General features: G+C 63.0%; 1 protein-coding gene across 1 annotated transcript; it reads right to left on the minus strand.

Moving 5' to 3' along the window:
- Positions 1–12,318: 12,318 nt before the first annotated feature.
- GABRD (gamma-aminobutyric acid type A receptor subunit delta) lies at positions 12,319–21,193 on the minus strand. The gene is made up of 9 exons (XM_047871560.1): positions 21,126–21,193; positions 16,371–16,483; positions 16,007–16,074; positions 15,691–15,911; positions 14,865–14,947; positions 14,287–14,424; positions 13,451–13,606; positions 13,005–13,216; positions 12,319–12,683 (listed from the first exon to the last, which is right to left on the minus strand). Exons 1-9 carry the CDS (start codon positions 21,191–21,193, stop codon positions 12,384–12,386), a joined length of 1,359 nt encoding a protein of 452 aa, XP_047727516.1. The 3' UTR covers positions 12,319–12,383.
- Positions 21,194–21,852: the final 659 nt, after the last annotated feature.

Below are 21,852 nucleotides of genomic sequence, written 5' to 3' on the forward strand. Positions count from 1 at the left end.
TCTCCAGCAGGGCTGGGGGAGGAGGAGAGGCCTACTCCAGGAGGAGGGCTGGGGAGGTTTCCACCCCTGGGTCTCACCACCTCCCGCCCCAGGCCGGGGTGAGGGCACACGGGTCATCTGCAGGGCCCGGAAAACCTCCCTGAGGGCCTCCCCCGAGCGTGGGGGGCGTTGGCGTCCTTCCCGGCAAACAGCTCCTCAAAACATTGGGCCCCACCTGCCCCCCCGCCAGTGGACAGCCCCCAGAGGGTGTCCCCCGCCCCCCGCCCGGCAGTTAGGGCCTCAAGGACAGAGTGCGTGGCCCTGACCAAGCAGGCAGGTGGTGCCGCAGGCCCTGGGCCCTGGCAACGGGCACGAGGTGTTTGTTCCCAGATTTCCCAACCAGTCCCCACTCCACACGTGGCGGGGGTTGGACCCGGTCCGCAGAGGCCGCTGCCGCACCCCCACGGCGTCTCTGACACATCCGGGAATGAGTGAGCGAGTGAATGAATGAACAGGTGCGGACCCCTCAGAACCACCGGCGCCAGGGCGACATCCCAGCCCCTCAGGTCCTGCTCCGAGTGTCAGCGGGCAGGGTTCCCGCCTCTCTGGCCCGACAAGCGAGGGAGCTTGGGAGGGTGGGCAGGGCGGTGGCCGTGGACGCCCAAGGACAGACTTGCCACAGGCCCTGGGGCTGCCTATCAGCAGCTTCTGCGTTTCCCAAGTCTCCCCGCAAACACCTCACGTACCTTCGTGATGACAAACACATTATTTCCAAAATGAAAACGCACAAAGGCGCGGGCTTTTTACGCGGATCACAAAGGTGATGGAGGTTTGCCACACAACCCCCACAACACAGAAAGGTGTCAGGGGAGGCGAGCCCTGGTCCCCTGCCCCCCCTCCCCCAGCAGACCCAGCTGGGAGGGTGTCCCTGTCTTGGTCCCCCGGGCCCCCAGAGTAAGTGTGGGGCTGGTGGGCGAGGAGGGTGACCAGGCCTGGCGGAGGCCAGAGCAGGGCTGCAAGGCCTTGGGTCAAGGCTCCTCCCAGCCAGGCCCCACCGAGGGCACCCTCAGATCTTCAATGCAAGCTGTCTATGAGGACTCTCAAACGCCTCGGGGATGCCTCAGGGGAAGGGTGGAAGCAGGTGGAGCTTGTGCTCAGTGAGACTCCTGCTGCAGGAGGGACAGGACGTTTGCTCACACACATGGCTGTGCGAGGGACAGGACGTTTGCTGGGCGCATGGCTGAGGGAGGAATGGACAGCAGGTGTTTCCTTCCTTTGTCATGGATCATGGGATTTGGAAAAACTGGCTCAAGAGACAACATTCACTCCACTCGCTCATTAATTTGTTCAACGGATGTTGGCCAAGGGCCCGCTGGGTGCCTGGATACGGTGGGGATTCAGCCAGACATGGCTGCTCCCCGTGAACCTGCATGCCGGTGGGGAGACTGGCCACGGTCATTGGTCACACAGACATGGCAGTCTGTTGGAGAGAGGCAGGTTTGACCAGATCCCTGGAAGAAAGCCTGTCACCGGGATGACCATGTGTGTGGTGGAGAAGGATCGCAGGAGAGGCAGCTCGGGCAGCCTGTGCAAAGGCTCTGTGGCCCCAGGGAGCAGGGTGGGCCGGAGGCTGTGGAGGCGCGGCTGCAGAAGCTGCTGGAGCAGACCCTGAGGGGCCTCGAGGGCCACATCAAGGAGGGTGGGGAGCCAGCGACAGGGCCCTGGGAGCTTCCAGAAAAGGCTGCTCCATTCACTGGGCAAGGCCCTGCCCAGAGGGAGAGGAAGAGGGATGTCTTCGTCTCCGTGGGCTTCTCGGCCCGGGTGTGTGTCCGTGTGCATCTATGTGCCGGTGGCCAATTGGTTGCTCTCTGCTCCAAATTCCCCCTTCCCTACTTGGGGGCCTAGATGCCATTCCTTCAGGACAAGGGTGAGGGTCTGTCGCCCTGGGCACTGCTGACATTGGGCGGGGTCATTCATCACAGCGGGGCCAGCCTGTGCGCGGCAGGTGCCTGGCTCCGGGAGCCGCCGTCCTCCCTCTCTCCCAGCAGAGGGCGCCGGAGGGACGCGGCCGGAGGCGGGGCCCCGCGCGCGCGCGCGCGCGCGCGCGCGCGCGGCTCCGGCCGGGTGGGTGGCCGCGTGGGCGGCGCGCCTCCTGGGCCCCCAGCCCCCCGCCGGGGACGCGGCCCGACTCCGGCCTGGGGAGAGGCGGCCCCTCAGCCCACGGGTACCAGTCCTGCCTCCTGCCTGCGGTCACTGGCCAAGCTTAATGGCCCGTTATGTTAACTGGTCTCTGTTGGAAACCACCGACCGGACCCCGGCGGATACCGCCTGCCTGTGCACGTGCGCGTGTCTGTGTGTTCCGCGTGGGGTCCCTGTGCGTGCTGCACGTGCGCCTTTGTGCGCCACGGGTGTTCCTGCGTGCACGCCCTGGAGCGGGTGCCGGAAGGGCCCACCTCCGGCAGAGGCAGGACAGCAAGGAAGGGTGGCTTGCTGGATGGGGGGGCTGCAGGGCCGAACCGCCCCCCGGGACACCGACGGCCCGGAAGGGTTGGATCCTGCTGTGCCAGCGGCTTCCCGCATTCAGCAACTCTCACGAGCCCTGCAGTTGTCCCATCATACAAGCGAGGACAGTGAGGCACCGGCACCTGCAGGGTCTGCACCCTGCCCCCTGGGGGCCCCCTAGGCTGTGGGTTTCATAGGCCCGTTTTCTGAACGAGGACACCGGGGGTCTGGGTGGCCCGGCGCTTTGTCCAGGGTTGCAGGGCCGGGATTGCCGGGGGCCGGTGGGGACGCCCTGCACATCTCTGTCTTCCAGCTGGATGTGTCCACGGAGTGGAGCCCCTCTCCTTGGCGCCCAAGACAAGCAGGGCCAGGGCATCACGAGGGAGAGCTACTTCCCAGCCTGGGAGATGGAGTCTGTCCCGCTTTCGATCCCCTCAGCTGCCTGGGATTATATTTAACACCCAAAACAAGCCTGACACGCATCTGAGGAGGCAGCACGCAAAACCCGCGGTCACCATGGCAATGCCACTCCGTGGGGGCTGCCAGCGGGTGCTATTTCAGCCACGAGAAAACCATAGTTAACTAGAAGCATCACAGGGAGACACAGTGGCAGAGTGAGACAGGTCCCCAGCTGCTTGGCTGAGCCCCTGCGTGTCTTTGTGTGGGGAGCTGAGCTCGCCCGGGCGGGGGCCTGTCCGCGTCCGGCCAGGTGTCAGGGGACCCACTGCGCCCTGGTGCCTCCACCTTGCTGAGCCCTCCCCGGCTTTCTTTGCCTTTTATTCAGAGCCTGAGCTGGTGGCCCCCCAGGCGGGCCCCAAAGCCTACATTGTTTACAGACCGCTCCGCGGTCAGGCATCCGGTAACCCCGTCCTGGGAAGGGATTGGGAGGAGGTCCTCACGCCCCCCGACCCAGGGAGGTGCAGCTGGGACCGCCTTCTAGAAGGCAAGGTGACGATATGCATCCGGGGCCTTAAAGGTGTCTGCGTCTTTGGGTGTCAACGCTCCGCTCTGGAAATGCACTGTAAAGAGGGAGCTGCAGGTACCGTCTGATGGTTGCAGGGTCGAGGGTGACAGGTGACGTGGCCTGCTGTGGAGCCGAGGCAAAGTCCACCGCAGGCCCCACCGCAGGCCCCGCGTGACCTTTGAGATCTAACGCTGCACACGTGGGCTCACGCTCACGCAGGCAGGGTGGCTTTGCCAGGACGGGAGGAGGCAGGACCCCTGCCCGTGGCCCCAGATGGCTGTGTGCAGGTGCCACCCTCATAGGAAAGCACCCCAGCGTCCCCGTGCGGGGAAAAGACTCCCTGGGACCTTGTCACCCGGGGTCAGCAGCTTCCCATGGGCCGGGCCCGGGCTGCCATCCCCAGAGGCAACGTGCAGCCCTCGCTGACCCCTGACAATTCCCGTCACCCCCCCAGAGACCCCTCCCCGGCAGGACAGCTGGAGAGTTGACAAACTGCTCTCAGGACCGGACCCCACTGAATTCCTGCAACGGCCGCCTGGGGAAGGGCTAAGGCTTTGAGGGCTGCGGCACCTGGCAGGCATCCACAGAAGGTCCCCGGTGCCTCTGAGCACATCTGTGTACCTCCTCGTCCCAGTGCCTCAGGGGAGCCCCGAGAGACGTGTCTTCAAGGCTGACTGAGGGCACCAGCCCCCACATGAAGCCAGCCCATGTGCCTGACGGTTCCTGGGTCTGCAGCTGGGTCTTCAAGCTGCCCCAGGGCTGTGCTGGGGGTGTCGGTGTCCTTGGCACCTGGGGAAAAGTGGGGCATCCCAGGCTAAGGACGTGAAGCCCGCGGCCGCCCCATCCAGATGTTTGTGCGTCCGGGACCCCCTGGGAGGGGCCATCCGAGAGGGCCCTGGGAGGACCGGCCATCAGGTGTTTCCAAATGGAGTGGTACATGCAGGGGGGAGGGAGGCCCTTTTAGGGTGGAGCCAGGTGACCTGGCTCAGGAGGGCAGGAGGCACCGGCCTGGGAGACTCTCAGGACACGGGGACACGGATGCCCGCAGCAGCTGGGATCCTTCGCACCACGTGGTCTGGAGAGCTTTCTTGCCTAGCTGGGCCTCGGGTTCTTCCCCTGGGACGCGGGGACTCTGTGGGTGGGAGGGGACGACCACGGAAGGCACAGCACTGGCTCCTGGCTCAGCTCTCGGGAAACGGCAGGCCGTCACCGTGGTTCTGTTCGCCCGAGGGCATCTCGGCACCCAAGGGGCACAGCTGGTGCCGCGGGGTCCCGGGCAGCCCAGGGGCGCCCCCTCTGCTCTGGCGGCCTGGGGCAACTCTCAGCCCCTTCCGGAGACTTCGCAGAGCGCGTTCAACAACCTGGCGGGGAAGAGCACGTTGCTTCGGGACTTTTACCCCCGTCCCGCCTTCCTCAGGAGCCCCATCCACTCGGCAGCAGGAAAAAACACCTAAAGCTTTCATGGGAACCGTTGATGCGTTCAGCCTCTGCAGTCCTGCCCAGTGTCCCTCCTCTCTACACACTCGCCTCCCCCCACAGAGATGCGTCTGCGTGTGGCAGGAAGGGCCGATGCTCGCTCACGGCAGTGGCCTGAAGGGGCCCCGAGACCCTGGCTGGGCCTGCTGTGCAGTGACTGGCCCGGGGCCTGCAGAGTGAGAGCAGTCAGCTCCCTGCTGGGCATCCTGTCTGCAACCACAGTTGAGGGATCTTCTGGACTGTGAGCCCTCAGTGGCACAGAGGCCGTCAGAAGACATGAGAGTCCTGGTTCAGAGACAAAGGACCTTATTACTCACGGCACAGAGAGTGGCATGGGCGTCAGTGACTTGGCATCGGTCTGCTTGTGCCCCTGTCCCACAGGAGAACACGGGTGGCCCAGGTGGAGCCCCTGAGCCTCTGTCCCAGGGGTCATGCCACCCAACCTCAGTGCGGCCCGGACGGGTACTGCAGAGGCTCAGGAGAGCAGGCTGGACAAGCTGTCTGACCCCTCCATGGCCCCCTCTTAGCTGTGTTGAGTTTAGGGAGGGAGCAGCCATGCCCTTGATGGATGTCTCTTCCCCTTGAGCGCCACACATCACGTGCCATTCTGGTAGACCAGCTGTCTGAAAACCAGAGCCCTGATTATAGTGTTCACTAAATTCCACGGCGTGAAGTCACTGAACTTGGAGTTGGATGTGCAGTCAGCTTCTGTGAGCCTGTGGGAGCCCTCTTCCTCCTCCAGCCTCTGGATGCCTCCTTCCTACAGCCCCCCAGGCTTTCCCCATTTCTCAGGATCAGTCCTTATCTCCCCCCCCCCTCCCACCGCACACACACACACACACACACACACACACACACCCAGGACGGCGGACCTTGGAGCCTGTGCTATGCCATGCTGAGGAGTAAATCTGAGTCTCCTAGAACTGCCCTTCCTGTGCCAAATGGGAGCTTAAAGAGGGAAATTTCCGAGGCACAGCTGGATTGCGAGGCTATTTTCTTGATGCAAATCCTATTTTGAATATCGAAACCCAAATACTAACTCTGCCCTTCTCTTTGCATTTCTCCTTTAGCAAAACGAATCACCCCCCCCCCCCAAACCAGGCAGGGCGGGTGCCTGGGACCAACCAATAAAAAATAATCGCATTTACTAAATGGTACAAAGTATCAGGCAGTGTTCTAAGTGCTTTTTATTTGTATTTATTTATTTGTTTATTTATAACGTGTTTTTTTTATTTTAATGTTTATTTTTGAGACAGAAAGAGAGAGAGACAGAATGCCAGTGGGAGAGGGGCAGAGAGAGAGGGAGACACAGAATCCGAAGCAGGCTCCAGGCTCCGAGCCGTCAGCACAGAGCCTGACGCGGGGCTCGAACTCATGAACTGTGAGATCATGACCCGAGCTGAAGTCCAACGTTTAAGAGACTGAGCCACCCGGGCGCCCTAAGTGCTTTTTACTTATGATGAGGCCAGTTACTCCTCACGACAGTCCTGTACCGTCATTATTCCATTTTACAGATGAGGATGCTGAGGCCCTGGGATGTTAAATAACTTGCCCACGGTTGCGCAGACAGGAAGTGCTATCAGGTCGCCCCGAGCCCACGCTCCTAACAACTAGGACTTCTCGACAAGGGGAAGTCGTACTCAGAAAGCCAGGAGAGAGAGAGATGCACATTTACCTGCCCTCCCCCCAGCAATGGCTACATCTGTTACACTGAAAACCCCTAACTTCTTGGTCGTAGGTGCTTTTGGTGCCCTGGGCTCACCTCTAATTTCAGAGCAGCGGGGTAGACGGTCCTCAAGCACACCGGCGGGGTCCTGTCCCCAGTGCTCTCCTTGCCACCCACTGTGCTGCCCCAGGACTTTCTCAGACATGGTCAGCCCAGGGCAGCCCAAAAGGGTGGGAAGTTACTGCCCTTGGGGGCAGTTGTCAACCACTGGGGCATGAGAATTGGCTGATCCTTGAAAGATGGTTCCATGTGGCTCCTCAGAGGGTCTCCAGGGAGGTGCGGACCACGCACCCATGCACGCGAGCTGCCCCGTAAGCAGCCAGCTCAGGAACACGGACCCCACCCACTTTTTCCTCCTTTCCACCTCTCCCCACCGGCTCCCGGCGACCTCCCAGATCCCCTGTCGGGCGGCCACGTGCACGGGAGCTCCTGTAGCCGACTCCGCCGTCAGGTACTGGCCATGTGCGTGCGGCTGGGCCACTCACTAGTGTGGTGACCGAGAGGGCGCCCGCCGGTGGGGTGTGGGGTGGTGATCACCGGCCCGCAGAGCCCTCACCGTTATGGGTTCCGAGCCGACTGCGGCGAGCTGTGAAAGCCAGGAGGCCCACGCATCTCAAGGAGCCCTGCTGCCTCCAGCCAGAGGGCAGATGGTGCAGAAAATTGGGCCCAAGATGCAATCATAAGGGTGACAGATCCCAGAGAAGAATGACAAGGGGCCTTGCCGATCTCCTATGCCAAGATCAGGGCCCTGATGGGAAGGCGTAGGACCTGAGGCGGGTTTGCGGTCGTTACGAGCGAACCCACCTGGGAACCCTGTGTCCCTGTCTCACGTCCCGCTTGTTGGAGGGGTCCCAGAGAACACGTCATCTCAGGGGGATACCTGGCAAAGTGATGCTTGCATTAGTTCCCCGACGCTGCTCTAACAAAAGACCATAGACTGTGGGGCTTGAACTTCACCGTCTCGCAGTCTGGAGGCCAGAAGCCTGAGACCAAGGCGCCAGTAGACTGGTCTTCCTGGAGGCTCCTGGGGGAGGGGGCGGGGGCTGTGCCTTGCCCCTCCCCCAGCTTCCTGTGTTGCCGTCAGGCCTCAGTGACCCTTGGCTTATAGACACGTCAGTCCAACCTCTGCCTCTGTCTTCACACAGCCCTTCCTCTCTGCGTGTCTCTGTGTCTCCCATATAAGGACACCAGTGGTTGGATTTAGGACCCCCCCAACCCAGTTTGACCTCCTCTTTACTTGCATCCTGGTTACATCTTCAGAGACCCTACTTCCAAATAGCATCACACTCACAGGTACCGGGGGGAGGACTTAACAAACCCCGTCCAGGTAGAAGGTACGGCTGTCAATGCCAACCTCAAAGACACCCCCCCATATTCCCATTCAGTTCACCGGTGTCAGCTCTGAACAGACCAGGAGGAGGGCAGCAGTGGCTCCAGCTGCCGTGGTGCTGGGGACGGCGTCTGCCCAGCGCGTCCCCCGCCGCTGGTGCGCAGATTGAGCTGCCGAGGGTCTTCTCCGCCTCCGCCGATGAGGACCGAACATTGTGGCCCTTGCGCAGGCCGGGCAGCCGTCCACAGCCACCGTCCCGCTCTCCGGCTACGCTAGCTCTCCCGCACTGTTACAATATGGTGCACGGGGGTCTCGAACAGCGCACATCTGAGCACCTTCTCCGGGGTCCACCTTACCGAGGATATTCTGTTCGTCGGACCTGGTGCCCAGGAAGTGGCCAGGACTCTGTGTGTCCTACTGAGACGCCTGCTTGCCAGAAGACAGAGAAATGCTACAGGGACTCGGCAGGGGAGAGGATGACCCTCAGTTCCAGCCTCAGGAACACCTGTAGCCGCGGGCGCGGACAATGGCTCCTTCCGCTTAGCTGGGTCGCCGCTCACTGCTGTTGCTGCTGTGACAGCCACCACCCTGAAGAGCCGGAGGTGCCCTGAGCAGACGTGAGTCCCCACTGCTGTGCGTCAGCCCCTGCCCTGCATCCACCGCAAGCGGCAGCCCTTCTAGCGCTTTCCGGGGGAGGGGGCAGGGCGGGCCTGGGCTTGCAGGCCTGCGGCCCTGAGGCAGGAGATGGCCCTCATGCTTCAGAAGGACAAGTCACAGAACATTCCACATGTTGGGCAGGGGCTCCCAGTGGGGCAGGGACCTGAGTGCTTCGGGCTGGAGCACCTGGCCAGCTTTCCTGCTTCCTCCTTTCCGGCCTCTGGGACATCACCCCCGCCCCCCCCCCCCCGGCTTAAACAGTGCCCCCCCGCCCCACCTCATGTCTCCCCAGTCCTTATTTGGAAATAAGGTCTTTGCAGCTATAATGAGGTGGGATGAAGTCATACTGCATTGAGGGTCCCTAAATCCCATGACAGGTGCCTTTATAAGAAGAGGACACACAGAAAACGCCGGTGTCGTCAGGCAGAGACTGGGGTGCTGCCTCTTTAGATAAGAGACGCCGAGGGCCTCCGGCAGCACCAGGAGCCTGGAGGAGGCTGGGACACATCCCCCCACAGGATCTGGAGGAGACAAATCCTGCCGACTCCTTGGTCTCCGATGTCTGGCCTCCAGTCTGTGAGAAGGTAGATTTCTGTTGTTTTGAGCCCTCGGTCTGCGGCGGCCCCGGGAAAGTAACCTCCCCAGAATAAATGCCCTGTACCGAAGTCCTTGTCCCAGGCTCTGCTTTTGCATCGTCAGGCTCGCCCTGCCCCCGCCACAGGCGGGAGAGTGGAGCTGGGCCCTGCCCCTGCCCCTGCCCCTGCCCCTCTCGGGCGGGCCCCGCAGGAAAGAGCCGCCCCGGCCCTCAGGGAAGCATCTCAGGGTCTGTGTTGCCAACACGCTTTCCGGCCTCTGCCAGAGACAACAGACCAGGAAGCCGCCGGCCCCGAAAACTGTCGGCGCTGCAACGAGGCGCATCTGGAGGCAGCCTCCCCGCCCCACACCGGGCCCAGATGCCTCTGTCACGGGAACTGCCGACACCCCTTTCCCAAGCTGGCCCCTCTCAGCTGCAAACCTTGATCCGCCCGGGCCTTCAATCTGCCCATGTCATCACCACCGGAATAGAACTCGGCGTTTCAAAAGCGCCAGCCCTTCCCGTCCCTTTTTTCTGGCCCTGTAAACATGTGGGCAGAAATAGCAGCCTGCAGGCTGGAGGGAGTGATTGCTGGTTGCGGAACCAGGCGCAGGCTCCTGCCCGGGTGGGCCTCGCGCGTGGGTGCCCGAGGCAGTCACAAAGGCCGGCTTTAAATAGCTCCCTGTGGGTAAGTGCAGCGGAAAGAGGGCAGCCTGCAAGCAGCAGGGAAGGTGAGGAGAGGCGGGTGTGGGTGGGGCAAGAGCCCGGCAGCAGGGGGCTTGCACCCAGGTGAGCGGGGTACCTGCACCTCCCCTGGGGGCCCAGAAGGTGGAGCTGACCCTCCCCGGCCTCCTCTGGTGGAAAGAAAGACTTGGGACAGGACCCAGGTTGCCTCCAGGGGAGGGCGGGTGGCCCTGAGCCCAGCCTGGCACCTTCAGCACACCATCTGGGGCCTGAACACCTCACCCCCAGGCAGTCCTCCAGGCTCCGGGGAGGAGGGGAGGAGGGGGGCCGTGACCCCGCGTGGGGCCACGCAGACCAGAGGGTGCCGGGGCGAGGCGGCGAGGGAGAAAGGGACCGCTGCCTGGGGCGTCACCTTGCCCTGTTCACGGTGTTAGCCCAGCTTGGCTGCCCCCAAGCCCCCCCCCGCTGTCCGAGGCGGCCCGGATCCCCGGCTGACCCCGATCCAAGCCACCTGCTCTCGGCTCGCCCCGGGGTCCGCTCCGCCTGCAGCTTCTGGTCACATCAGATCCTGGAGGTCTTGCTTCTGGGCCCATCCCACGGCCTGGCATGACGGTACCAAGCGCTGAAGCCTCGCCCTTTAGAGCAGGGGCCCAAAGTGGCAGCCTGGGGCCAGAAGGGGTCTTTAGGAGGTAAAGGGCCTTGGAGCTAGAGGTGGAGGTGGAGGTGGAGGAGACAGAGAGGAGGAAAAGGGGGAGGACGGGGAGGAGGGGGAAGAGGGGAAGGAACGGAGGAGAGGGAGGGGGAGAGGTGCAGGTGGAGGAGGAGGAGAAGAGGAGGAGGAAGCAGAGGAGGAGGAGGAGGAGGAAGAGGAGGAGAAGGAAGAGGAGGAGGAGGAGGAGGAAGAGGAAGAGGAGGAGGAGGAGGAGGAAGAGGAGAAGGAAGAAGAGGAGGAGGAGGAGGATGAAGAGGAGGAGGAGGAGGAGGCAGAGGAGGAGGAGGAAGAGGAGGAATAGGAAGAGGAGGAGGAAGAGGAGGAGGTGGAGGAGGAGGAAGAGGAGGAAGCAGAAGAGGAGGAGGAAGAGGAGGAGGAGGTGGAGGGGGGGGAAGTGGAGGTGATAAGCCGGGTTGTGGTTTGGGCAGATGGACCAATCCCCTCCTTTGCCCTTGGACGCAGCCTTGGTCTTCTGGGAGCGGCTGCCCGGCACCCCCGTGCTGGAACACCTGGACCTCAATGGTCCACTGAGCCCTTTTGTGAGTGGCGTCCTCTAGCGTCCCGTCCCCAGGGCCTGGAGACACTGCAGACCCCTGGGCAGTTTGTGCAGGCTGGGGGCGGATGGTAGGACCACCCGATTCACAAAGTCTGATTCACACAGAGTCATCGTCATGCTCCCCTTGAGGTGGCTCGGGCTGGGGCCCACTGGGAGGGCACCGCGGGGCCAGCAGGGCAGTTGCCCGGCTGCCTCCTTGACCACAGCACGGCACGGGCCTGGCTGACCTTGTCCGTGGGAGCCGGCTTCCCGGGCCCCACAGCGACCGCAGAGCGGTCCGGTCCTCTCACTGCCGCTTCCGTTTCCTCCGAGTGTGAAGGCTCACCTAGCTTTGGTGCCATGGAAAACCCGGACACCCTTAGTAAGAGCTGCCTGTCAGATCTCCAGTGACGGACAACTCCCATCACCCTGCTTGCAACCGTGTCGCCCCATGTGCGTGGTGGGGACTGGGGACTCAGTGGCCCCCTTTTACCCATCGCCACATCCGAGAAGGCAGTGTCATGGCACCCTGGCCACGGGACCAAGAGACCAAGGGGGGAGGGGTGACTCCTCGAGCCTCTCTCCAGGACCCTGCATCTCTGCCCCTCCCACCAAGGCCCAAGGACGTGGCCACATGGCTCGCCTCTGGGACACAGCTCCAAGCCCCTCTGTCTCGAGCCCATGGAGCTCCCGGCTCCAGGACAGCTCTCCGGGCAGCCAGGGTGCGGCCATGGCCCAGCCGCAGCAACAGAGAACGCAGCCAGCAGCCAAATGCTTTGTTTTATTTCATGCTGGGACCAAAGGCCCGTGGACGCCCTTCTCCACCACTTTACCAAGAGAGTAGCACCGCCCACTGCCAGCCTCCTCCCGTGACCCGGTCCCAAGCCCACAGAGCAAGTGCCTAGAATCAGGATTGTTTTGTGAGTCAAATGCATAGCTTCCCAGAGGCCACGAGCCTGCCTGGCTCAGCCTTGGGTCAGGTGGACCCTGCCGCTAAGGGGGAGCTGGGCCGGGGGTCTGCAGGAGAGGTGCATGGGAGAGCCCCGGGTGGTCTTCCAGGTGATGGTGGGGACAGCGCCTGGGGTACTTAGGGAGGCCGAGGCTTTCCTCTTGTTTCACGCGGCCTGTTGTCACGCCCCCTTCGAAACAGGCAGAGGGGGCAGATCCACCCGAGAGCCTTTCGCCCGGTGGCCGTGGGCTCCAGGATAGGTGAAGCAGCCTATCCAGGATAGGTACCTGCAGCCTCACATGGTGTAGGCTGCCCAGTAGACGACATTGACCGCCACGAAGGCAGCAGGGAACACTGCGCGGGCGTAGATGTCGATGGTGTCTGCGTCGATGGGCTTGAAAAGCCCACGGAGGCCTCCCTGGCCCCCCGAGCGGCGCCCGCCCCGCTTCTTGGCCTCCCCCGTCTCCATCTCCACACACCTGTAGGTGCCCATGAGGTTCCCAGGTGTGCGGCAGGGCCGGCGGGACACTGCCAACTCCTGGGTGACGCCAGCGGCCGACAGGGAGAAGAGCACAATGGCATTCTTCACGTCCATCTGCACAGGGGGACGGGGCAGGGCTGAGCCAAGGGCGGGCTCTGCTCCAGGACCCCCCACCCGGGCCATGGCTGAGTCCCTCAGCAAGTGTCGCTGTGAGCAGCAGCAGGCAGGGCCTGCTCTCCTGTGCCCGGGGGCTGCAAGCGAACCCCCCAGAGCAGTAGGCAGAGGGTCCTGAGTTGGTCCCAGGAAGAGTGGCCCCACCAGCACTGCCCCTCTGTGTCGATGGCGGGGGGTGTGTGTGAAGGGCATGGGGGGGGGGGGGGGGGGGGCGGCTGTCCTTGGTGCTGAACACAAGAGCGCCCACAGGCTCAGCCTCACCTCTGTTCTCTGCTCTGTGGCCTTGACCTTGGCCTTTTGCTTCTTCCGGTAGTCAGCATTGAAGTGGGCAAAGGCATACTCCACCAAGGCAGCAAACACGAAGACGTAGCAGATCCAGAAGTACACGTCCAGCGCCTTGATGGCCGAGGCCCGCGGGAGGGAAGAGCGGGCACTCACCATCAGCGTGGTCATGGTCAGCACCGTGGTAATGCCTGCCGGGAATGGGTGGTGCCACTGCTGGGGCCCCTGCCACCTCCCTGCCCTCCCCACCCCTGCCCCAAGCCCAAGTGAAATTCAGACTCTCGTGACCAGGCCTGGCTGGCCACTGGCTTGGAACAAGGGGCTGGAAGGCAAAACATGGGCTCATGGGGAGCAGGGTTGGCACCCTGCTTCTGGGCTCCCACCCTTTCACCAGCTCCCTCAGAGGAAAGGTCAGGGCCCCGTACCTAGAGACACCCTGGCGGGCACCGCTGCCTGGCTGATCCAGAAGGAGACCCAGGACATGGCAACTAGGAGGATGGAGGGCATGTAGGACTGGATGATGTAGACGCCCCGATTCCTCCGGAGGTGGAAATGCAGGCTGAGCCGAGGGAACTGACCAGCTGCGGGAGAAACACTCCCTGCCGGGACCTGACCCACCACACACTGTGGCACCGGGGGTCAGGGGGTGCGGGTGGAGAGGAGGGCTTGGCAGGCACGGAGGGGGGCACCACTTCGAGCCTCAGACCCCTGCCTTCCCCACTTTCCCCACACAGCCTGATGGATCAGGAGTCTCCTGTGCCCTGGGCCTTGTCCTGGGAGAGAGGCAGGGCCACCCGGAGGCAGGAGAGGAGAAAGATCCCGGTGCTGCACTGGCCCAGGGCACTCTCCCGGAGTGTGGCCAGCTCTTCCAGCCCTCCCTGGAGCCCAGCCAAGCGAAAGGAAAGAGCCAGCTGGGCTGGCTGGCACCAATGAGCAGGCAGTAGGAGCTGGGAAGGGGCAGGAGGGGTCAGGACAAAGGCAGCCCCAGGTGAGCCCCACACCCTTCGTGCCCCCCCCCCCCAAACCGCAAGCACTGAGAGCCTGCAGGAAGCAACCAAGGACCGAGGAACAAGGCAGAGAGAGCCTGACCCACATCCGCACTGTGGCGCCCTGAGTCCCTCGGTCGGGTGCAGCCTGTGCCCATCGGTGCTTTTCCAGGGGCATCCTCAGGGGGTCCTCAGAGCCAACTAACGGCTTGGTTAAAAGTGCTAGAAAACCGCGAGCCAGGCTCCCAAGAAGAGGCCGCGAGAAGCCGCGTTACCCGATTTGAAGTTCATGAGCTCCGTGGCAAAGTGGTAGCTGGTGATGGTGAACTGGGCCAGCTGCAGCTTGTTCAGCCCGTGGATCTGCTCCTGGTTCTCAGACCAGTAGTACACGATGTCCTCGGATGAGTAGCCATCTGCAGGAGAGCCCCAGGTGGTGTCCCCGGCACAGGGGGCAGGGGACAGCACAGGACACCCAGCCAGGGTGGAGAAGGCCTGTGGCCGTGCCCAACCTCCGGCAGGCAGACAGGACCAGGAGAGCTGGAGAAAGGGCAGGCCGCCATCTCTAGGTGACTCGCAGGGGCTGTCACGCTGGCTCGATGACACAAATACATGACTTGTCTGGGCTGCACACCCGTCTGTGACCCGTGGGAAGAGGGTCGGGCCGCCCAGGCCTTCCAGCTCCCTCTCTGCCTTCTCTTCAGCCCAGGCTCCTCGCTCCACGGGTCCTATCCCAGACGCTTCCCTGTCCCCGAGCCAGGCCGGCTGCAAAGGTCCCTGGCGGCCCGAGTCCCCTCTCCCCCCGCAGCACAGTTGCTGAGCAGAGCCCCCTGCCCGGCCCCGGAGGGGCACTCACAGCTCTCCAGATGCAGCATGCACTCTTGCTCGTCCATGGGGTATTTGGCCAGGTCCATGTCGCAGGCCACCGTGGAGGTGATTCTGCCCAGACAACATGCTGGTGAGGCCTCCAGGAGCGAGGCCAGCTCCCGAAATCCTGAGGTCCTCCTGCCCCACCCCCCAGATTTTTTTAATCTCCTGGTTTTTAAAATGTTGGCCGCTAACTCTGTTTTTAAAAGACACAGGTCCGAAAACACATATTCATACATGCACATGTATGTTCGGGACAGCTCAACACACAATAGCCAAAAAAGTGGAAACGGTCCAGTGTCCACGGACGGATGAGTGGATACCATGTGGCTGAAGGTTACTCGGCCGTAAACAGAAATGACATCCCGGTAAACACCGTGACCCTCAAAAACACCGTGCTGGGTAAAGGACAGAAGGCAGACACAGAAGGTCACGCGCCGTATGATTCACTTTATCCGGAAGGTGAGGTCGGTGGGGCGGGTGGACGGATGGAGAGCGAGCACTAATGGGCGTGGGGTCTCCTTCCTGGGGAATGAGACCTTCTGGAGCCAGACGGGATGTTTGCACAACACTGAGAACGTGCTAAATGCCACTGAATCCTTCACGTTCAAATGGTGAATTGTATGTTATGTGAATTTCACCCCCACGTGAAAACCCAAAAGCCACCGTGTTGGCCACAGAGCTGCATCCGTGGGCTTCTTCCCGCGGCCACCTCTGCAGCTGCCGTTACCAGGCGGTATGGGGCGCTGCCAGAGGACGGACGACCCATCCGGGCTCCCGTCTGAGCATCTTGGGGGGGCCGGTCCAGGGCTCACCGGATGCTGTACAGGATCACCCCGTCAGGCTGCAGCCGGATAAGCTTGTTCTCCACGGTCACGTCGTGGAACCAGGCGGACTTGGCATTCACAATGAAGGTGTCCGGGAGCCACAGCTTGTCCACGAAGCGGCTGTCCAGGCCCAGGGTCTCGTTGGTGTGGTTGTAGGCCAGCCTGCTGTCCCGCCAGCTCTGGTGCAGGAACACGGTCATGGTGTATTCCTGCAGTGGGAGGCGGGAAGGGCCACTGGCCGTCAGCCCCGCTCCTCTCGTGGGGGCCCACAGCCAGGGGTGGGTGGAGGCTGACCAGCACCTACCATGTTCACCTCTGAGATGTGGTCGATGCTGGCCACCTCGATGGCGAGGGCCACGTTCACAGGAGGCCCTGCAGGGAAGAGGCTGAAGCCAGGCTCCCCACCCAGTGCAAGCCCAGGCAGGCAGGACAGGGGTCAGCCAGGGTTTTGCAGGGAAGACCATGTTGGAGAGAGTCTGCCACGAGACCCTTCTGAGAAGACCCACCTTCCCAGCTGTCTCCTGGGGGCGGGGGGCTACCGTCGAGGTGTGACACATGCCCTGGGGACCACAGATGCACCCCTCGAGGGAGCCAGCCCAGGGCCGGCAGGGCTCACCCCCACAGCCGGACGCAGGAGACTCCCCCGTGCCCCCACTGGCCGCCCTCACCTCCAATGCCAGGCCGGAAGTTGCGAGCATAGCCCTCTATCAAGCCATCCAGGTTGGGAAGCCAGGATATCTCCAGATTGGAACCAACATAGTCCCCAATATCATTCATTGCTCTGGAAACGCAAGGCCCACTGGTCACAGGCAGGGTGCCAGGGACGGAGCCCAGCTCCCTTCCTCGGCACCTAAGCCAGGGGTGGGCGGGGGAGACCACGGCGAGAGCCCCTCCAGGCTGGACCTGGCCAGTCCCAGTGAATCCTGCCAGAAACGAGGAGCCCCAGGACTCTTCCACCTCACCCACCAGCCTCTGCTCAGCTTCCGCCGGCCCACCTAGCCTTGAGTGAGCCTTCCAGGTCACACAGAGTCCCCAGCCTCCCTCCACAACTGGTTCGAGGAGGGTGGCCAGCCCAGAGCCCCCGCCCCTGGGGACTCTGGATGAAGAGCCTTGGAGGACCCTGACAAGGCACATGGCCCCCCTTTCAGCCTCTGATGGCAAAGTGTCCTGCAGGAGGTGACCTGGGAGAAGAGCTGCGTGACCAGGAAGGTGAGAACAGAGAGAAGGAGGGGATGGGTGAGGTCCCACACCTGACCCAGGCCAAGGCTAAGGGCCCATGGGGACGCTGGAGCCGACCTCCTGCTCTCTGTGCCTTTCCAGGCAGGCCCAGCCCTGGCGGCAGTGATCCCCAGTTGTCATGTGCTCCTGAGGCTTAGTCTGACCCCAGAGTGGCTGGGGCCGTGCCAGTGGCTGCAGACTAGTCCAAATGACAGCCTGTGCTGGTCGTCTCTGGCAGGGCTGCAGGGGCGTTCCACACGTGGCATCTTGTGGCCTGTACACGCCAGACTGCCCAAAGCCCCCCAGCAGTCCACCCACCCACCCCTCCTTGTGCTTACCTGTCCTGGGGTGAACCGGGTCACCCAAAACTCACGTCCACCCAGAACCTCAGAATGGGACCTTATTTGGAAATTGGGCTATAATTAGTTAAGATGATACCACGCTTGATTGGGGTGGCCCTCAATCCAATGAGTGGTGTCCTTGTAAGAAGAGAAAGCAGACGCACAGGGAGAAGGACATGTGACAACAGAGGCAGCGACCAGAGACATGCAGCCACAAGCCAGGGGACACCAAGGGCTGGACAGAAGCGTGGAACGGATCCTCCCCCAGAACCCTCCGGAAGGAATCAACCCTGCCCTCGGACTTGATCTTGGGCTTCTGGCCTCCAGAGCTGGGAAGGAATAAATGTCTATTAAGCCCCCTAGCCTGTGGTCACTTGTTACTGCAGGCCCCAGGAAGTCACACAGCCATCCCCTCCCGCCCACAGGGCAAGGCCCGTCCACAGTCAGGCAGGAAGTGAGGGGGGCATTCAGGAGGGCATTCAAGAATGACTCTCTTGTGTTATCTGCAATGACGCTGCACTCACAGGTGGGTTCTCAAACACCTGGAAGGCTGCCTGGGTTAGGGAAGCACCAGCAGCTGGGCACCCAGCCCCTCCTCTGTCCCACACGCTGGTCCTTGGAAGAAGGTCAAACTTGAACCAGGAGCTCCCTAGCTAAGGACACTCACAAACCCCTGACCTATCCCTTAGGACCACCTTAGGGCCTCTAGGCAACGTCCCGGTCTGGTCCAGGGTGGGGGTGGGGCCGGTGATTTGCTAACAAAGTATAAGGAGGAACTGAATGAAGTCTGGACCCAAGTAAAGCACAGTGAAAAGTGCAAATGGAGGTCACCCTAACGATCAGACGTAAAGGGACTCGAATTAGGTTTTATTTTTGGACTGGCCCAGCTGCCATCTTGCTGCAGCGGCTCGCCTGCCGGGAACAAGGCTGTCGGGAGACATACCATCCCTCCCCGGCCTCAGGGTGGTGGCACAGGCAGGCGCCCCTTCCCTCAGCTGGGTCCCGTGCCCACTCCCGGGCACAAGGCAAGGCCACAGGTGAGCCCCCGGCCACAAAGCTCGCCTTGAAGTGGCAGGATGCCAGTGGGTTTCCTAGACTTGGCCACCCCCAGGAGGCGTGAAGGGAACGGACTCCCTGCCCCGTGTCACTTCTCACCTAGCACAGGGGCTGTTCATTTTTCCAGCCGTGAAGAGATGTCGAGGGCCATCCAAGGAGGATGTACTAATGCTAGCCTGGGTGCTGGAGAGCCCTGCTTTCCTCGCACGGTTTAGGTGGGCAGGTAAAGGAGTGGACGGGGTACACACTCTATGTGGGGGGAGGTCGTGGTGCCTCTGATCAGCACCTTGGGGGAGAGGTTCTGCCTCATCTGGTCGCCTTGAAACCCAAGATGGCCTAGGGTGGGGGCTCCCGTTGTGCAGACAGAGAAACTCAGAGACACATGCTCAAACTCCTGGGGTGAAGTGGGCGCCATGAAACACTGGCGGCGGCTGCTCGGGCGCCATCAGGCCTCCCTCCCTCGACTGGCCCCTTGAGTAAACAAGCCCACCCTTGTCACTTGTCCGTGCCCCTGGGGCCAGAGAGGAAAGGTGGGTGCAGCTGAGCAAGGCGGTGGGGCCCTCCTCCCTGCAAGGACCCTTCCAGCGTGCACACACAAGCCCACAGTCCCTGGCAACTCTGCTCTCGGAGCAGCACTCGCTGCGCTGGCCCCTCAGTTACCAAGGATAAGAGGAACAGCACGACAGTCGCACGGTGAGCTAGCAAAGCAGGAGCCACACACACAGCTTCTCCAGGGAGGTGGAGGTGCCAGCAATCCAGAGGGCCACCCACGAGGGTGTGCAGCCGGCAAGCTCGGGCCCCTGCCACATGAGTGGGTCTTCAGACTCAGGGAAGGCACAGCTTTGACCCAACCCACAAACGCTGCACAGCACATCTATTCTAACCCACCGAGACTTTCCTGCTGGGAAGCCCAGGATGTGACCTGAGCAGCGGCAGCCAGGACAGGCATCTCCTGTCCCCCTACCACTCTGGATGTGAGGACCTGGAGACCGAGGGAAAGGAGGGTGCTGACCTGCTTCTGGAGTGGAGGGTGAAGGGACAGGAAGCTGGCAGGGGAGGAGGCGCCAGATTGACAGCACTGCACTGTCTGAAGGTCGCCCACCAAGGCCCAAGAAGCCCAGAGGCTCTCCTTCCGGCCGGGGCCACAGCCTTCCAGCCTTCCTGCACGGGCAGACGGGCACACCCGTTACCCCCACTTCCAAGCCAGATGTGGGACAGAGACCAGGATGTTTCAGTTTTTAGAAAGGCGATATAATGTACATATGGACTTGGGATGGGGGCGGGGGTGGTCTGGAGAATTTCCCAGCAGGAAAGTACAAACAGGTCCCAAAAGTAGGGTGAGTGAGCTTCACGTCAGAGCAGAACAGGCTTGGCCACCAAATGAGTTTTGGTGTCAAACTTGGGCTGAGGCTTTGAGGTTCAGAGCAGCTTGGACTCCAGAATCACAGCTACGTGGCTATGCTGGACCAACAGCTGATCCCAGGCCTCCAGCACATACATCCACGGCCACGCCTCAATGCTTTGCCCTTCCCCTTACCTTGAAGTGGGAAAAGGGAAAAGGGCCATGGAGCCGGATAAGAGAATGAAGTCTTCCGAGGACAGGGGCAGATCAACATTGCCTGTGACCTTCGGCACGATGACCACCCTATGGCCAGACTCAGACCTTCCTGGCTCTGCCCCCCACCCCACAAACAAGGACATTCTGACCACATCCCCCCACCTCCGTGTCACATGCTGCCTGAGTGCCTACAGCCCAAACACAGGCTGATGTTCAACCATTTCCAGTTTCTAAGGCCTTTGACAGCAATTGATTGCCCAGAAGTCCGGAATGCTGGGGGGCAGAGGGGTGTGCTGTATTTGCTCTGGTTGTCTGCAGCCCATGTACCTAGATGATTTTCAAAAAGGGCCCTCACAACTCCCAGGAAGGTGGCGGGCATATGGCCATGGGATGCCAGACTACCTGGAGCCCATTTCAAGTCCCCAGAGAACAGAGAAGACGCTGGGGACCCTACTGCTCCCTAGAAGCCAAAGGGAGGAAGCCACAATCCATGGGGACCCTCCTTCTTAGCCTTTTCCTTCCTTGGGGAGACAGAGCCCTCCTCCCCTCCCCCAGCAGTTAGAAATCCTGAGTCTTCTCTGTCCTCCACCCCCTCACCGCCCCCCACCCCCAGAGGCAGCTCGCTCCTTCCCACCTGCATGCTCCAGAGTTGAGTGGCTGCCATTTGAAATGGCCCCTGGAAGGAGACTCCACAGCGTCCTGGGCCCGAACTTTCTAGCGACCACACACAGCCCTCATGCCGTCCCCCCAGCCCTGCGGGCTGCAGCGGAAGCGTGTCTGTGCAGCTCGGCTCCCATGGGGAAGGGGAGCCTCCTCCCCCGTGTCCGCGGGATGGTTCCTGTCTTCCTCCCTGCAGCTCGTGCCGCGCCGAGCGCTCAGCCCGCGCCTGGAGGGGCACCAGCAGCCAGGGACCGGCCAGGTGCCGCTGGGGCCGAGGACCCCACGCGAGCCCAGGCACCGGGGCGGGGGGGGGGGGCGGGAATTGGGAGCGGCTCCCACGTCCGCGCGCAGCTCGGCGGCGCCGGTTCAGCACCGGGACGGCGGACAGCACCCGGGGGCGGCCCCAAGGGCAGCGGTGAGTCCGGAGCTAGGGGCCCGCGGGGGACATGGGGTGGGGGTGGGGTGCTCGCGGGGAGAGGGGAGACGAAGACTGGAGTCGACGGGGGAGGTGAAGACGGGGGTAGACGGGGTGGGGGCGGGGAGGAAGACCGAGGGCGGCCCCGGGCGCCGCGCGGACCCGGCTCGCTCACCTGGCGCCGCGGTGCTGCTGCGCGCAGAGCATCAGGAGCGGGGGCAGCAGCCAGGCCAGCGCGTCCATGGCCTCGGCGCTCGGCGGGGACCGGGGGCGGCGCCGGGGTCCGGCCGGTCGCGGGCGCTCGCGAAGTTCTTCCCGGCGGCCGCGGCAGCGGCACAGGCGGGGCGGGGAGCGGGGAGGGCGCGCGGCGCGGGCGCGAGGGCGGACCGAGCGCGGAGCCCGGAGCCCGCCCCGCCCCGAACCGGGCCGCCCCGCCCGTCCGCCCCCACCTGCCGCCGCGCCCCCGCCGCACTTGGGAGCCGCGCCGATTCCTCCCCGCGCCTGGGCCACGCAGCCCTGCCCCGCCTCGGGCTCCCGCCCGGCCTGGCCGCGCCCCCCTCCCTGGCGGGCCGCGCTCCGGGCCCGGGGAGGGGGGGTCCCGCACTCCCCGTCGCACCACCGCTGCCAGGGAGGCGACCCAGGCCCACGACCCGCTTGGTCGCAGCCTCCCGCTGCCTGGCCAGGCGCCTGCAGACAGACGGGCGCGGTGAACCTCGTCCCGGGGCTGTTCGTGGGGGTCACAGGTCCCGGAGACTTGGCGGGTGCGGGGAGGGGGCTAGCGTTCCTGCGCCTTACCGGCTACTGGGAGAGACCCCCCGCCCTCCAACCCGCAGCTCCTTCCAAGCCCCTCACACTCGCGGCAGAGCCAGAGCCCGAGCGACCACTGCCCCCCTGGGTGGGCC

This window comes from Prionailurus viverrinus, chromosome C1, assembly GCF_022837055.1.
Source record: "Prionailurus viverrinus isolate Anna chromosome C1, UM_Priviv_1.0, whole genome shotgun sequence".
NCBI lineage: Eukaryota > Metazoa > Chordata > Mammalia > Carnivora > Felidae > Prionailurus > Prionailurus viverrinus.